Source organism: Rhinopithecus roxellana, chromosome 11, assembly GCF_007565055.1.
Source record: "Rhinopithecus roxellana isolate Shanxi Qingling chromosome 11, ASM756505v1, whole genome shotgun sequence".
Classification (NCBI taxonomy): Eukaryota; Metazoa; Chordata; class Mammalia; order Primates; family Cercopithecidae; genus Rhinopithecus; species Rhinopithecus roxellana.
Window position 1 is genome coordinate 55,105,778 of NC_044559.1, and position 17,628 is coordinate 55,123,405.

The 17,628-nt window shown below is 41.8% G+C and overlaps 1 protein-coding gene across 11 annotated transcripts in view; it reads right to left on the bottom strand.

Moving 5' to 3' along the window:
- Positions 1-17,628, bottom strand: part of SHLD2 (shieldin complex subunit 2) — an 81,274-nt gene that overhangs the window by 50,488 nt on the left and 13,158 nt on the right. For 2 of the 11 annotated variants that reach the window (XM_030940129.1, XM_030940119.1), the window contains exon 1: positions 5,743-5,868. The exons of 2 other annotated variants lie outside the window; for them this stretch is intronic. Coding sequence is in view for 1 of the 9 variants with exons in the window: in XM_030940126.1 (XP_030795986.1) it covers positions 5,383-5,419; positions 5,743-5,865 (160 nt within the window). In the remaining 8 variants the exon portion in view is untranslated. Of the gene's footprint in view, positions 1-4,184; positions 4,205-5,382; positions 5,420-5,742; positions 5,869-17,628 lie in introns of those variants that run through there. 7 more of the 11 variants (XM_030940126.1, XM_030940125.1, XM_010374111.2 and 4 more) reach the window with 7 other exon arrangements.

Below are 17,628 nucleotides of genomic sequence, written 5' to 3' on the forward strand. Positions count from 1 at the left end.
ACAGTAAATCTTAGGATTTCAAAAATATTAATTAAATACCTCAGATTAACCAAGAGGCCTAAAGCACAAGCTAACTAGTCTTTTAAAAGAAACCAATTGGGCACAATGGCTCACAAAGTAAAACAATATAAGAAGCAAAACACTAAAAAATTAAAATTAATTAAAAATTAGTTTTTTCCCTTGCTAGAGATTTTCTGTCTAGATAGCAATTGCAAAACTCCACATAAAGCAATATAGTTAAGAAAGACTACTCTGGAATCAGATCTTAGTGTTAATCTCAGCTTCGTCATTTGCCAACTATGTGACCTTTGGCAAGTTAACCTTCCAAAACAGCATCAAAGGGTTTAAGGACCATTGAGCCCTTCAACGATGGTGTGAGTGCACTAGGCTGAGTGCAACGACATCATCATGGCTCACTGCAACCTCAACCTCCTAGGCTCAATTGATCCTCCTGCCTCAGCCTCCTGAGTAGCTGAAACTACCAGGTGCATGCCACCATGCCCAGCTCGTTTTTTATTTTTTGTAGAGACAGGGTCTCACTATGTTGGCAGGCTGGTCTCGAACTCGTGGGTTCAGGTGATCCTCCTGCCTCAGCCTCCCGAAGTGTTAGGATTTCAGGTGTGAGTCACCGTGCCTGTCCTATGAAGTCATTACAAAGAAATTAAATCAATTGGTTTCATTGGCAGTATTGAATTTCAGAGCAGAAGGGGTGCTTAAGAGAAATAATGCCTTTGGAGTAATTTCTGATGCTAGATGAAACTCATATCCCATTTAAGGTGTCAGTCTGTCTGAATTTTATGTTTGGACGATTATCAGTTATTTCTTAAAGCTTGAAGTGAACTCTGGCTCTGTAGGATAAATTAATCTTTATTCCTTTAATCTGTATTCTTATTAAAGAGATCAAATTGTTTTTTTAGAGTAATGTAAAATTAAGGGACTTCTTTTGTTAGGTGAATTTCTCAGGTTTTAAGATATCAGTATCGGCCAGGCGCGGTGGCTCAAGCCTATAATCCCAGCACTTTGGGAGGCTGAGACGGGCGGATCACGAGGTCAGGAGATCGAGACCATCCTGGCTAACGTGGTGAAACTCCGTCTCTACTAAAAAATACAAAAAAAACTAGCTGGGCGAGGTGGCGGGCGCCTGTAGTCCCAGCCACTTGGGAGGCTGAGGCAGGAGAATGGCGTAAACCCGGGAGGCGGGGCTTGTAGTGAGCTGAGATCCGGCCACTGCACTCCAGCCTGGGCGACAGAGCGAGACTCCGTCTCAAAAAAAAAAAAAAAAAAAAGATATCAGTATCATTGTGGACACTAAATACATTGCCTACTAAATTCCATAATTTTAACTTACAATTCTCAGTAAGTGGCTGGGTGAGGTGGCTCATGTCTATAATCCGAGCACTCTGGGAGGCCAAGGCGGCAGATCACCTGAGGTCAGGAGTTCAAGACTAGCCTGGCCAACAGGGTGAAACCCTGTCTCTACTAAAAATACAAAAGAATGAGCCAGGCGTGGTGGTGGGTGCCTGTAATCCCAGCTACTGGGGAGGCTGAGGTAGGAGAATTGCTTAAACCCAAGAGGTGGAGGTTGCAGTGAGCCGAGAATGCGCCATTGCACTCCAGCCTGGGTAAGAAGAGTGAAACTCCATTTGAAAAATAAATAAATAAATAATAAAAATACAAAAATTAGCTGGGCATGGCGATGGGTGCCTGTAATCCCAACTACTCGGGAGGCTGAGGCAGGAGAATCGCCTGAACCCAGGAGGCGGAGGTTGCAATGAGCCGAGATCACACCACTGCACTCTAGCCTGGGTTACAAGAGTGAGACTCTTTCTCAAAAATAATAATAATAATAATAATAATAATAATAATTCTCAGTAATTTTTGCAATTTTTTTGGTACCTAAAATAATTTCTGTTATTGTGTTGGATAACTTTGTCAACTTCGCTTTGCGAATATCTAAATATAGGTAGCTGCATTCGAGCCAGAGGAATATTGGTTTCTTTTGTTGTTGCTTATTTCTGAGGCAGCCTTGCTTTGTCATCCAGTCTGGAGTGCATTGGCACAATCATGGCTCACTGCAGCCTTGACCTCCTGGGCTCATGTGATCCTCCCAAACCAGCCTCCCAAGTAGTTGGGACTACAGGTGCACACCACCATGCCTGGCTAATCTTTAAAATTTTTTGTAGGGATAGAGTTTTGCTATGTCACCTAGGCTGGTTTTGAACTCCTAGGCTCAAGCAGTCTTCCTACCTTGGCCTCCCAAAGTGCTGGGATTACAGGTATGAGCTACCACACCCAGCTGAGAAACACTGGGTTTTAATCAAGATTATTGTCTGAATATTGAGTCTTTTTTTTTTTTTTTTTTTGAGACGGAGTCTCGCTCTTTCGCCCGGGCTGGAGTGCAGTGGCCGGATCTCAGCTCACTGCAAGCTCCGCCTCCCGGGTTTACGCCATTCTCCTGCCTCAGCCTCCCGAGTAGCTGGGACTACAGGCGCCCGCCACCTCGCCCGGCTAGTTTTTTGTATTTTTTTAGTAGAGACGGGGTTTCACCGTGTTAGCCAGGATGGTCTCGATCTCCTGACCTCGTGATCCGCCCGTCTCGGCCTCCCAAAGTGCTGGGATTACAGGCTTGAGCCACCGCGCCCGGCCTGAATATTGAGTCTTAATGACTTTTTTGATTTTGGTTTTTTGGCCATAGTATTAAGTTTGCAGTTGATAACCTTCTGTACTAACTAGAAGTAGTATAGAAACTGCAAAAAAAAAAAAAAAAAAAAACAGGTAAAATGTTGATGGCTGCTATTTTTATTTAACTAATGAATGATGATGTCATTGCACTCAGCCTGGTCAATGGAGCAAGATTCTGTCTCAAAAAAAAAACAAATTTTTTTTAACTACAATGACTTTATCTTATACAAATTTACAAAGGGTGTATAAATATATGTTAAAACAAATGTAAGAGGATGAGCTGATAATCACCAGAGAGCTACAGCAGCAGAGACACAGTGTCATCAGTGAAGGAGAGAGAAACATCTCTAAACCACCCAACACAATTAACGTGGTGTCTTCCACATAGACTTTTTTCTTTTTTTTTTTTGAGATAGGGTCTCATTCTGTCACCCAGGCTGCAGTGCAGTGGTACGATCACAGCTCATTGCAGCCTCAACCTCCTGGGCTCAAGTGATCCTCCTGCCTCAGCATCCCAAGTAGTTGGGACCAAAGGTGCGCCTCACCATGCCCAGCTCATTTTTGTATTTTTTGTAGAGACAGGATCTCACCATGTTTCCCAGGCTGGTCTTAAGCCCCTGGGCTCAAGCAATCACCTGCCTCAGCCTCCCAAAGTGCTGAGATTACAGGCATGAGCCACTGTGTATAGCCTCACATAGATTAAGTGAGGTCACTGTATGTGAGGTCATTGTATAATAGTTTTCAAAAATGTTATTTTACATCCAAGAAATTGTAAATACAATTAGTTATATCTACTCCTGTCACTTTAAACTTTATATCAATTTTTATTCACAAAAACATGAACTATTTTAGACATCATAATTAATGAAACAATTTTTATTCATTTGCTTTAAGTCCATTTAAAATCCAAGATTCATCTTATAAAACCACTCCCCCTCCCTGAACTACACATCTCTAGTTAAATTTTGATTCAATAATGTTTTCCATGGAAATAACAAAACTCAAGTCCTCTGTATTAGCAAACTGTGTAATAAAATAGGAAATTCACTAAGGAAGAGCAAAGCAGGAGCCCTGTATGTCACTTTTAGATAACTATCCTCAAACCAAACTAAACACTTTCAATTCCAAGCATATTTCAAAGTTTTAGGAGAAGTAGGTGAATGGAGTAAGGAGATCGTGAGAACTAACTCACTACTGCGAGGACAACACCATGCCATGAGGGATCTGCCCCATGACCCAAACACCTCCCACCAGACCCCACCTCAAACACTGGGAATTACAATTCAACATGAGATTTGGTGGGGACATATATACAAGCTCTATTAGGGTGAGAGCAAAGTTCTGGAACTAGATAATAGTGATGGTTGCATAACAATGTGAACGTACTTAATGCAACTGAGATTTTTATGCAATGTAAATATAGATCTCAATCAATAAAAGAAACAGTACACCAGCCTGGCCAACAACTACTAAAAATGCAAAACTTAGCGAGGCATGCACACCTGTAGTTCCAGCTACCCTGGAGGCTGAGGTGACAGAATTGCTTGAACCTGGGAGGCGGAGGTTGCAGTGACCCGAGATCACACCACTGTACTCCAGCCTGGGTGACAGAGACCCAGACTTAGAAAAAAAAGAAAAAAGAAACACTAAATAATACTACATAACAGAAAGTAGACATTGACATCTCATCGAAGAAAGTCACCTTCTAAAATAAATGTTGATTATTTTGGTATCCTGTTAAAAACCTTATTGGGACTCATGCCTGTAATCCTAGCATTTTGAGAGGCCGAGGCAGGCCTTGAGGTCATGAGTTCGAGACCAGCCTAGCCAACATGGTGAAACTCCGTCTCTACTAAAAATACAAAAAAAAGATCAGACGCAGTGGCTCACGCCTGTAATCCCAGCACTTTGGGAGGCCAAGGTGGGTGGATCACGAGGTCAGGAGATCAAGACCATCCTGGCTAACACGGTGAAACCCCGTCCCTACTAAAAACAAAAAAAAAATTAGCTGGGCGTGGTGGCAGGCGCCTGTAGTGCCAGATAATCGGGAGGCTGAGGCAGGAGAATGGCGTAAACCCGAGAGGTGGAGCTTGCAGTGAGCCAAGATCAAGCCACTGCACTCCAGCCTGGGCGACAGAGTGAGACTCTGTTTCAAAGAAAAAAATAAACAAACAAAAAATAAAAACACCTTATTATTAACTTGATAAGTACATTATAAACATTTCAAAATGAAACCTTTTTCTATAATGTCAATCCTTGAGCTTTTCTATTTATTAGGAAATCTCATAACACTCTTAGCACCAGCTTTCCATGCTTCTTAGTCTGCCTGGGCAGGAATCAATTTTATATAATGTTGGGTGTCCAAGGGAGAGAATATAGTCCTGGGTTCTTAGTTTCTATTTCTGGCTGGGCCAGTAAAGCCCCTTCCTCGTCCCTCCTTTCCACTTATCACCATAGACAGAAACTAAAAACTATGGCTTCAGGCTGCTAGAAGCATACAACAAAACAAAATCGAACAACAACAACAACAAAATAAGGAAGGATGGATAGGCTAGGAAGCGAATTTTAAAATGGGCAGAATATTTGATTAAATTTAGCTTGCCAATATTGTGTTAAATTTTAATACAGGAGAGTAACATATTTATTTCTAATAAACAAGATCAGCAGAAGATGAAAAACTTTGTAGATACCAAAACGTACCTTGGTCTGCTGTAGCACTCGGGAATCGGGAATCTCTCTTGTGGCATTCATGAATGTAGCATTTTTTGTTTGTTTGTTTGTTTGTTTGTTTGTTTTTTTGACAGTCAGTGGAGAAACACAACATGGAAAGAAAAAAAAAAAAAGCCACGCCAAATGCAATAACGAGCCCATCAATTTCTTTTACCTCAAATGCAACAGAAAATACGACTTTTGGCCAGGTGCAGTGGCTCACGCCTGTAATCCCAGAACTTTGGGAGACCAAGGCAGGCGGAGGTCAGGAGTTCAAGACCAGCCTGACCAACATGGTGAAACCCCGTCTCTACTAAAAATACAAAATTAGTCAGGCATAGTGACACGTACCTGTGATGCCAGCTTCTTGGGAGGGGAGGCTGAGGTGGAAGAATCGCTTGAACCTAGGAGGCGGAAGATGCAGTGAGCCGAGATCACGCCACTGCACTCCAGTCTGGCCATCAGGGCGAGACTCTGTCTCAATTTAAAAAAAAAAAAAGAAAGAAAGAAAATACCACTTTTGCTGAACCTGATTATAGGCAAGGCCAAATTCAGTCACTTGCAAAATAATATGCCCAACATTCATTCACAATGTTCCCGCCTGCTCTTAATGGGGTTTGAGTAGAGCAGGCTCTCAAAAGCCATGAATTACATGAATTATTAAATTAAACAACAGTTTCCATTTAAAATAATAACATTTATTTGGGAATATACAAACCAGACAATGAACTAGATGTTTCCTACATATCATTACTCACTTTAGCCTCATAATACTTTACGGATAGGTTAAGTAACTTGCCTAAGGTCAAAACACTAGTACATTCAAAAGCCAGGATTCAGGCTGGGCTTGGTGGCTCACACCTGTAATCCCAACACTGTGAGGCCGAAGCTGGTGGATTGCTTAAGCCCAGGAGTTTGAGACCAGCCTGGGCAACATGGTGAAACTCTGTCTCTACCAAAAATAGAAAAATTAGCCAGGCATAGTGGAGCACACCTCTAGTCCTAGCTACTCAAGTGGCTGAGGTGGGAGAATCACCTGAGCCTGGGAGGCGGAGGTTGCAGTGAGCAGAGATCACATCACTGCACCCCAGCCTGGGCCACAGAGCAAGACCTGTCTCAAAAAATAAAAAATTAAAACTAAAAAGCCAGGATTTAAACCAAGGTATATCATACATAAAATCATTTTTTGCTAAACACTCTTTTTTTTTTTTTTGAGACAGAGTTTCACTTTTGTTGTCCAGGCTGGAGTGCAATGGCACGATCTTGGCTCACCACAGCCTTCACCTCCTGGATTCAAGCAATTCTCCTGCCTCAGCCTCCCAAGTAGCTGGGATTACAGGCATGCACCACCATGCCCGGCTAATTTTGTATTTTTAGTAGAGATGGGGTTTCTCCATGTTGAGGCTGGTCTCGAACTCCTGACCTCAGGTGATCTGCCCGCCTCAGCCTCCCAAAGTGCTGGGATTACAGGCGTGAGCCATCGTGCCCGGCCTAAAACACTCAAAGGGCTGCAAAGGAAATATTTTCAGTTTACTTGGCAAACATTAATATTCTCTCTTGAATACAACTTCTAAATGTTAAGGAATGAGAAAGAAGAACATACTTGAAAAGAATATTACTGAAAAATGCAGTGAGATGTCTGGAAGAAACAAGCAATGGCTATGTGCCTACTATGTGCCACAGACTGTGCTGGCTATATTAAAAATCTTGACGCTTCACTGTTACAGCAACCTTGGAGGGAAATATTGGTAATCTCTTGTACATATGAAGAAACTGAAACGCAGAGAAGCCTTCAAGGTTATAGAAGTTGCAAGGGACACAGTTGGAATTGGAAATCAAATTCAGCTCATTAATACATATTATTAGTGCTTACTACGGGGCATTTTGAATAGAATATTAGAAATCCCATCACATACAGCTCAAACCAACCTATTTTTTCTTTGCTTAGGGAGTTGTTGTGAAACTGAAAAATTCCTATAGACTTTTCTTTCAATAATCTTATTTTAAATAATTATCCACGCTTAGGTTACATATATACGTTAAGTACTGCCCATAAACTCCAAAAGTTGATTGCTATGAAAACCAAACAGGCATCCAGTAGTAAATGTGAAAATATAAGCAATTCTGTCCTATATACATGATTTTGAACATACTGACAGATGGAGAAAACCACTTTGGAAAAGATACTTCCCATGTTCTAGAGATGATTTAAACCATTAAGCATTCTATGAAGCTTCTGAAGGTCTGTCAGATTTTAAATGACAACAGTGAAATTTTAAAACAAGAACAGGAGATGTCAGCACCAAATCTAGTTTAACATTAATAATAAGTGAGCCAATAAATAGGTCTATGTTTGCCCAGGCAGGTTTTGTTTATTATTCAGTTGGAAAGCCAGAAGGAAACTGGTTTTAACTCTTAATACAACCTGTATCATGACATCATCACTTTACCAGAAATGTAGCTGATGTCAGCATAAGACTGAGACAGTTCACATTTAAAAGTGTTGTTTCTTCTCCAACTATTTTCATAATTCATTCATGGTATAGGATTGAGACTATTTCCTTAAGTGGAAAAAAATGGGTAATCAACATTGAGAACTTTCCACGTGCCAGATACTGTATGAACTGTCTTATCTAATTTTCATAGCCACCCTGCAAGATATTATCCTCATCTTTTTAGAGGAAGAAACAAGTTTCAAGAAACGAAGTAGCTTTTCTAAGGCCACAGCTATAGTAAAGAGGCGGAGCTGACATTCAAGCTTGGATATGAATTACTGTAATTTCCACAGCACTACACAGCTGTCATTTTCTTTACCTGCAAAACTAAATAAATAATGTTAAAAATAAAAGATGGATGATCTCCAAGATCTCTAAACATTAAAATTTTACAATAAACTGGTTGAGGTGACACATGCCTATATTTTCAGCTACTCAGGAGTTTGAGACTGGCCTGGATAACATAGCAAGATCCTGTCTCTAAATTTAAAAAACAAATTACAACAAGATAATCTTAGACCAGAGAAAGGAAAGTGAAACAGCTATTTGGATTACAAGCTGTTTTAGTACCTCAAATGTAATGTGTGGTGGTGACAGTATCTTTGATTCCTGGGAAGGTCATTATGAAAGGGAATATAAAATGCCTTGAAGTCAAAATACGAGGCTCTCAAACAGAAAAATAAATATAACATTTAAGTATTATCAACAGAGAACCAAGTTAGAAAAAACTAGTTATAGTCTAAAACAATGCTGTTTAAAAGACTGTAGTCACCAGTGTAAACTGACTCAGGCAACACTTCCCAGGGTCCATGCTGTGGACAACTGACTAATCTCTCTACAAATACTAAAAGATAATAAGGTTCCATAACCAAACAAGAAAGGGAAATGCTGGATTTAATGTTAAGCCTGTTTCCATACTAGTTATAGGCTTGAGAGCCCTATGGGGCAAGTCTTTCTGGGTTTGAATCCCAGCTCTTCCATTCTAGCTTAGCCATGTGACTTAAATGAGACAGAGTTGCTGTAGAGACTGGAAACAGTAATGCATGTGGGAGCCTTAGAACAGAGCCTTAGACAGTGCTCAATAAATGTTAAATCATTAATAGGAACATCATTTCCCAGAGCCTTTATTAATCTAAGTTGATGTTCATTGTGAATTACCAAGGGGATAGAGTTTGCAGTTTCTCAAACTTACTGGGTAATGGAACCCACTTTGTCATAGTATATCCCTCGAGAAAACTGGTTAATGTCTTTAAAACAAACAAAACTCTTCAAAACAATAGAGAATTTCATCACCAAAATAAAATGCTGTTTTTTGTTTTTTTGGGTTTTGTGTGACAGGGTCTCCCTCTGTTGCCCAGGTTGGAGTGCAATGGCACAATCACAGCTCACTGCAGCCTCAACTTCCTGGGCTCAAGCGATCCTCCCACCTCAGCCTCTCAAGTAGCTGGGACTACAGGTGCATGCCACCATACCTGACTAATTTTTTGTAGAAACAAGGTTTTGCCATGTTGCCCAGGCTGGTTTCAAACTCCTGGGCTCAAGCCATCTGCCCACCTCGGCCTCCCAAAGTTCTGGGATTATAGGCATGAGCCACCACGCCCAGCCTAAAACATTTTTAAAAATTGAATTTTTCTTCACCAAATTTTCCCTACCTCTTATCTGCTACCACCTGCCTTTGAGATAAAGTTCTTTTTCTTTTTTTGAGATGGAGTTTCACTCTTGTTGCCCAGGCTGGAGTGCAATGGTGCAATCTCAGCTCACCGAAATCTTCCACCTCCCAGGTTCAAGTGATTCTCCTGCCTCAGCCTCCCAAGTAGCTGGGATTACAGACAAGCGCCACCAAGCCCAGCTAATTTTGTATTTTTAAGAGAGATGGGATTTCTCAATGTTGGTCAGGCTGGTCTCAAACTCCTGACCTCAGGTAATCCGCCCACCTCGGCCTCCCAAAGTGCTGGGATTACAGGCATGAGCCACCTTGCCCGACTGGAGCTAAAGTTTTAATAGATGACACTCTTTGATGTTCACTAAAGACTTGGGAACGCTGTCTCTACTTCATAAACCCACACTATAGCTGAATCCTGTATTCTGTCATAACCAGCAACTGCTCCTCCCGTTCAATCTTCAATTCCACTATCCAGTCTTGAACACCAACCACTTTATTTCCCAGCAGCCACCTTCTGGTTTCATTTGTTCCCCATTCAGCCTAGACTCAATGGCCCACCACTTCAAACACTCTCACTACTGAAATCTCTTGCCTCCTTACCCTGTCACCCTGACACATAAAACCCAGGCCAAGATCAATCCAACTGTTCAACTGTGTGCTTACCCAGGCTACTGAGCCCTGAGAGAAGAAGGAAATCATTCATACAAATATATATACGACAGCCGTGAAAAACCCATGATTCTATTTTTTCTAAGTATTCCCACTCAGCTTGCCCACTCACTTCCCTCAGAGGCTTTCTTGAAATTCTCCTTTTCTCCTCAAACAGTCCCCTATAATCATCATCTCCTCCCCACTATAATCTCAGTGGATGACCTTATCCCCACTTCACTGAAAAAAGTCAAGTGTTGATATCCCAAATTCTTACTTGCCAACCAAACACTCCCCCATCTGCACCATCCATTGTTCCTATATTCCTACTTCAGTAGAAACTGCATTCTCATTTGTTCTGCAACCCAGTATCTTCACTCCATTCCCTCTAACCTCAAAGACAATGTATAATCAATCACACACACCTCCCTTCTTCTACATCTTCAACTTCTCCCTTCCTTCTTCCTATTTCCATTTAGCATATAAACATGCTGAAGTCTCTCTCATCCAGACACAGCCTGCCCCCTACCTACTATCTCATATCTCTCTATGAGCAAAGCTTCAAAAACAGCAAAGCTTTCTGAAAAGAATATCTGTACTTACTGCCTTCACTCTCAAATCTTTCCATGCTTAGTCCTCAGCAACCTGGCATTTATCTCTATCATGGAGACTCCACTGAAGCTGTTCTACAGAAGGTGGCAATCAGCTGCTTAACACCAAAGTCAAGAGACACTTCCCTGTCCTCATATTCATTCAACTGTGGGTTACATTTGACATTGCAGATGGCTCTTAAAATTTATGTCTTCGTTTAATAAATATTTACCGAAAGCTACTTTGTTGATAAGAACTTCAGATAAAATGATGAACATGACACACACAGTCACAAGCCCTCAAGAAGCTTAAAGTTTTCTATGACAATTCCTACTCCTCCTTCCAACTCTCAGATCACTCATTCCTTCTCTACTCAACCTTTAGAGCTGATATTTCCCCAGGGCTCCTTTCTTTGCTCTTCTCACATCCATCCCAGGATTAATGTGTTTACATTACCTATTCATTGATGTTGATGACATTTGTATCACTAGCTTAGAATTCTTGACCTTTCATCCTCCTCAAACTATCTAGTCTCAATTTTTTGTCCTCTTCCAAGTAAAACATTCAGAAAACTATCTTTGTACACTCCACTTCCTCATACCCAATTCACATTTTAACCCATGACAATTTGACCACCACTACAATGAAACTCCTTTTACAATGTCACCACTACCTCATTATGTTAAAATGGACGTGCTTATCATTATTCAAACTTTCAGGGCATTCTCAACAGAACTGACCCACTCCTTATCCTCCACTATCTAACCTGTATATGTGAAATTTGGCATAGCTGTATTCTGGGCCCTATTCTATTTCCCACACTCTATTCCTAGGTGTTCCTACCCATTCCCATTGTTTTAAATATGACTCATGCCGGACGCAGTGGCTGACGCCTGTAATCCAAACACTTTGGGAGGCTGAGGCAGGCAGGCGGATCACCTGAGGTCAGGAGTTTGAGACCAGCCTGGCCAGCATGGTGAAACCCCGGTCTCTACTAAAAATACAAAAATTAGCCAGGCATGGTGGCCCGTGCCTATAATACCAGCTACTCTGGAGGCTGAGGCAGGAGAATCACTTGACCCCAGAGGCGGAGGTTGCAGTGAGCCAAGATCGCACCACTGCACTCCAGCCTGGGTGACAGAGCGAGACTCTGTCTCAAAAAAAAAAGCAAACAGAAAAACCAGTCAGTACTCTAGGGAAGAAATAACAATAGCTATATTATGACATGGTAGTGAGTTGAAGATAATTGAATATACATAATATATTGTGGAGATAGTTTGATATGAGAGGTGAGAAGAGGTAAGTAGTCATATGTGGCTCTTTGTTTCTGGCTTTAATAACTCCAGTAGTTATTAAAGTGGTGGGATTATAGGCGTGAGCCAGTGCACACAGGCTTGACTGGTTTTCTAACCAAGTTCACCAATGTCACCTTGTCCCTACCAATCCAGTCTCCAGAAGAAAGCTAAAGGGATCTTTATAAATATAATATAAAATCGCTTCTCAGCCTTTTGGCTAAGATCAAGTGTAAATATAATATAACTATAAATTGAAACACATCACTCACTATTTAAAGCCCTTCAATTGATATGTTTCATACTCGGAGGGAAACTAATTTTAAGGTAATAACAGAGTATTCTCTTTCCCACAAAGAGAATGTTGCCCCAGTTTTCTGGCAACTCATTCTGTGGCTCAGTGGCATTCAACTACTTCAGTACAAAGGCAAATATAAGACACAGAAGTTAACTGGGTTAACTAAAGGTTACTAAACCTTTACTAAACCTTACTAAAGGTTACTAATTATTTAATTCCAAAGTAAATACCATAATTTATCTTTTTTTTCAAGACAGTCTCGTTCTGTTGACCAGGCTGGAGGGCAGTGATGTGATTTTGGCTCACTGCAACCTCCACCTCCTGGATTCAAATAATTCTCGTGCCTCAGCCTCCCCAGTAGCTGGGATTACAGGCATGTACCACCACACCCAGCCAATTTCTGTTTTTTTAGTAGAGACGGGTTTTCGCCATGTTGGCCAGGCTGGTCTCGAACTCCTGGTCTCAAGTGATCTGCCCACCTCGGCCTCCCAAAGCCTGGGATTACAGGCTTGAGCCACTGCACTCGGCCTATAATTTTTTTTAAATTGAGATAAAATTCACATAGCATACAATTTTCCATTTCAAAGTATACAATTCAGTAGTTTTTAGTGTATTCACATTTTGCAACCATCTATACTAATTCCAGAACATTTCTATTACCTAAAAGGAACTCCATATCCATTAACAGTCACTCCCAATTGTCTCCCTCCCCATCTCCTAGAAACCATTTATCTCTTTTCTATCTCTATGGATTTTCTGTTCTGAACATTTCATATAAGTGGGATCACACAATATGCGATCTTTTGTGACTTCGTTCACTCAGCATCATGTTTTTAAGGTTTATCCATGTTGCAGCATGAATCTGTACTTCATTCCTTTTTATGGCTGAATAATACTCCATTGTATGGATGGACCACATATTGGTTTTTGCTTTTGTTTTTGTTTTGAGACAAAAGTTTTGCTCTTGTTGCCCAGGCTGGAGTGCAATGGCATGATCTCGGCTCACCCCAACCTCTGCCTCCCCAATACAAGCCATTCTCCTGCCTCAGCCTCCCAAGTAGCTAGAATTACAGGCATACGCCACCATGTTCAGTTAATTTTGCATTTTTAGTAGAGATGGGGTTTCTCCATGTTGGTCAGGCTGGTCTTGAACTTCCCATCTCAGGTGATCCACCTGCCTCAGCCTCCCAAAGTGCTGGGATTACAGGTGTGAGCCACCACGCCCAGCCAGACCACATATTGTTTATCCATTTATCAGCTGATCTACGTTTAGATTGTTACCACTCTTTTACAATTATGAATATTGTTGCTATTAACACTCATGTACAAGTATTTGCATGGATATATGTTGTCATTTCTTTTGGGATGACCTAGGAATGGAACTGCTGTGTCATATGGCAACTGTACATTTAACTTTTTGAGGAACTGCCAGACCATCTGTACCATTTTACATTCCTATCAGTAAGGAACCCTATAATGGTTCCCATTTCTCCACATCCTCATCAACAGTTGTTGGGGTTTTTGTTTTGTGTGTGTGTGTGTTTTGTTTTGTTTTGTTTTTTTAGATTTTTTAAGTTATTATAGTCATTCTAGTGGGTGTGAATTGGTATCTCTATTATTATTATTATCATTATTATTTAAGAGACAGGGTCTTGCTCTGTTGCCCAGGCTGGAGTGCAGTGGCACCATCACGGCTCACTGCAGCCTCAACGACACAGGCTCAAGCAGATCCTCCCACCACAGCTTCTCAAATAGCTGGAACTACAGGCATGAACCACCACGCCTATCTCCCTATGTTGCCCAGGCTGGTCTCTAACTTCTGGGTTCAAGTGATCTTCCTGCCTCAGCCTCTCAAAGTGCTGGGATTATAGGCAATGAGCCACCACACCTGGCCTCACTGCGATTTTTATTTGCATCTCCCTAATGAATAATGATGTTGAACACCCTTTCATGTGTTTATTTGGCCATCCGCACATTTTCTTTGGAGAAATATCTCTTCAAATTCTTTCTTTGCCCTTTTTTTTTTTTTTTTTTTTTTTTTGAGACAGAGTCTCGCTCTCTCGCCCAGGCTGGAGTGCAGTGGTGTGACCTCCACTCACTGCAACCGCTGCCTCCTGGGTTCACACCATTCTCCTGTCTCAGCCTCCCGAGTAGCTGGGACTATAGGGGCCCGCCACCACACTCAGCTAATTTTTTTGTATTTTCAGTAGAGACGGGGCCAGGATGGTCTTGATCTCCTGACCTCAAGTGATCCGTCTACTTCAGCCTCCCAAAGTGTTGGGATTACAGGAGTGAGCACTGTGCCTGGCCCCCATTTCTATAATACAAAAATTACAAAACTTAGTGGGATGTGGTGGCACATGCCTATAGTCCCAGCTACTCAGAAGGCTGAGGTGGGAGGGTAGATTGAGTCTAGGGAGGTTGAAACTACAGTGAGCCATGATGGCACCACTGTACTCCAGCCTGGGCAACATGGTGAGACCCTGTCTCAAAAAAATAAAAACTTAAAAAAAAAATTTTAATTTTAAGGGCCAGGCATAGTGGCTCACACCTGTAATCCCAGCACTTTGGGAGGCCAAGGTGGGCAGATCACGTGGTCAGGAGCTCAAGACCAGCGTGGCCAATATGGTGAAACCCCGTCTCTTCTAATAATACAAAAATTAGCCAGGCGTGGTGGCACATGCCTGTAGTCCCAGCTACTCAAGAGGCTGAGGTAGGAGAATCGCTTGAAGCTGGGAAGCGGAGGTGTGCAGCGAGCCAAGATGGCGCCACTGACTCCAGTCTGGGCAACAGAGCAAGACTCCATCTCACCAAAAAAAAAAAAAAAAAATTTAATTTTAATAAAGTACAATTTATCTATTTGTTCTTTTGCACCTTTGGAGTCATATTTAAGAAACCTGCCTAATCCAAGTTCATGAATATTTAAACCTATATTTTCTTCTAAGTATTTTTTAGTTTCAGTTCTTATATTTAGGTCTTTGATCCATTAAAATCATAATTCTTGAAAGCTAAGAATTTCAATTATAAGATCTAGAGGCTTAAGAGAAAAGAGAGCCTTTTTTCACCCAGGCTGGGGTGCAATGGCACGATCTCAGCTCACTGCAACCTCCGTCTCCCGAGTTCAAGTGATTCTCCTGCCTCAGCCTCCCGAGTAGCTGGTGTTACAGATACCCGCCACCACTTCCAGCTAATTTTTTGTATTTTGAGTAGAGATGGGGTTTCCCTGTTGGCCAGGCTAGTCTTGAACTCCTGACCTTGTGATCCGCCCACCTCAGCCTCCCAAGGTGCTCGGATTACAGGCATAAGCCATTGTGCCTGGCCAAAAGAGAGCTTCTTATTTATTCTTTCTTTCTTTCTTTCTTTTTGAGGGACAGGGTCTCTCTCTTGTTGCCTAGGCTGGAGTGCAGTGGTAGAATCATATGCAGTCTCAACCTCCTGGGCTCATGTGATCCTCCCACCTCAGCCTCCTGAGTAGCTGGGACTACAGGCGTGTGTCACCATGCTCGGCTAATTTTTGTAATTTTTGTAGAGACAGGGTCTCACTATGTTGCCTAGGCTGGTCTCAAACTTCTGGGCTCAAGTCATCTTAACTGTGCCAGCCTCTCAAAGTGCTGGGATTATAGGCATGAGCCTCTGCACCCAGCCAATATTTAATATTGATATAGAATCTCTGAAATTACTTATTCCTTTGTAAAATGTAGTAACATACATTTTGAACTCAAATATGTGTGTGTGTGAGTGTTTATATGTGTGCATATAAAAATTAACCCTCAGAACCATACCACTGCACCTGGCCAAGACAACTTTTCAAACTCTAAAATGTGATTTTAACTATCACCAACCAAACCAAGAAAACGTTCACAGTAGAGTTTGTCGTGTAAACTTCAGCACAGAGGAAAGGCAGGTGATGACATAAGTACAGTTCTCTCACAGTGATCAAGATGACATAAAAACTTGGGGGAAGAGTTCAAAGAAAAACAAAAGTTAAAAGAAAGAGTGGATGTAAATTCAGAATTTTTACCTCCTGTCCTATCTGGAGCTAAATCTTATTTGAGGGGCCAGGTGAGGTGGCTCACGCCTATAATCCCAGCACTTTGGGAGGCTGGGGAGGGTGGATCACCTGAGGCTAGGAGTTCGAGACCAGCCTGGCAACATGGCAAATCCCTGTCTCTATCAAAATACAAAAAATTAGCCAGGCACGGTAGAAGCGCCTGTAATCCTAGCTACTTGGGAGGTTGAGGCAGGAGAATCGCTTGAATCTAGGAGGCAGAAGCTGCAGTGAGCCAAGATCGAGTCACTGCACTCCAGCCTGAGCAACAAGAATGAAACTCTGTCTCAAAAAAAAAATCTTATTTGTGGAAGGGAAAGAAAAATCTTTTTAATTTTCCCACAGTGTTTTTCCCACAGTGTTTGTGGGGAAAGACCCAGAATGGGAAATAATTGTCTTTCCCTTTCCCAAGTTATGGTCCAGGGACTGTAGCCATTTAGCAAAACCTTGCATCTAATACAATATCATGCCTTGTTAAAGGCATAATAGCCAATGACATGCCCAAACCATGTTCCTGTAAAGCTGCTTTGTAAGAGTCCCAAGCATAAAAGCACTCTCCATTGGGCCAGTATACCCAAAAGAGGCTGGGATTAAGGAGGACCCAGCATGCACAGATGTGTTCCCCAGGGGCTACAGTAGTAGCAGGGACATCATCCTCAGAAGTGGTGGAAGCAGACAATCCCATTCAAGACCAAGTCAGTCATTCGCAATGGCTCAGAAGGACAGAGGATGGCACAAAGATAATATGAATCTCCCTTAATGCCAGGAAAAATTATAAGATTTCTCTATCGATACCATCTACCATAGGGAAAAAAAGGGAAGGGGTGGGCTATGTGAGGAAACTGAATATTTATCCAAAGGACAAAGTATTTAGAAGGGTTTAGATTAACATTCAATTAATTTAGTTAAACCAGAAGCTACTGACTTTTTATCCTAAAGTGGCAAGATTGTTTAGCAGGATTGTTCTCTATTAACTAGTAGAAACAGAGCTAAGGAAATTTTAGTTATTTAGAAATAAAGTTGGCTAAGCACAATGGCTCACACCTGTTATCCCAGTACTTTAAGAGGTCAGGGTGGGAGGGTCACTTGAGCCCAGGAGTTGGAGACCATGGTGCCTGAGCAACATAGTAAGACCTCATCTCTAGGCCGGGCATGGTGGCTCAAGCCTGTAATCCCAGCACTTTGGGAGGCCAAGGCGGGCA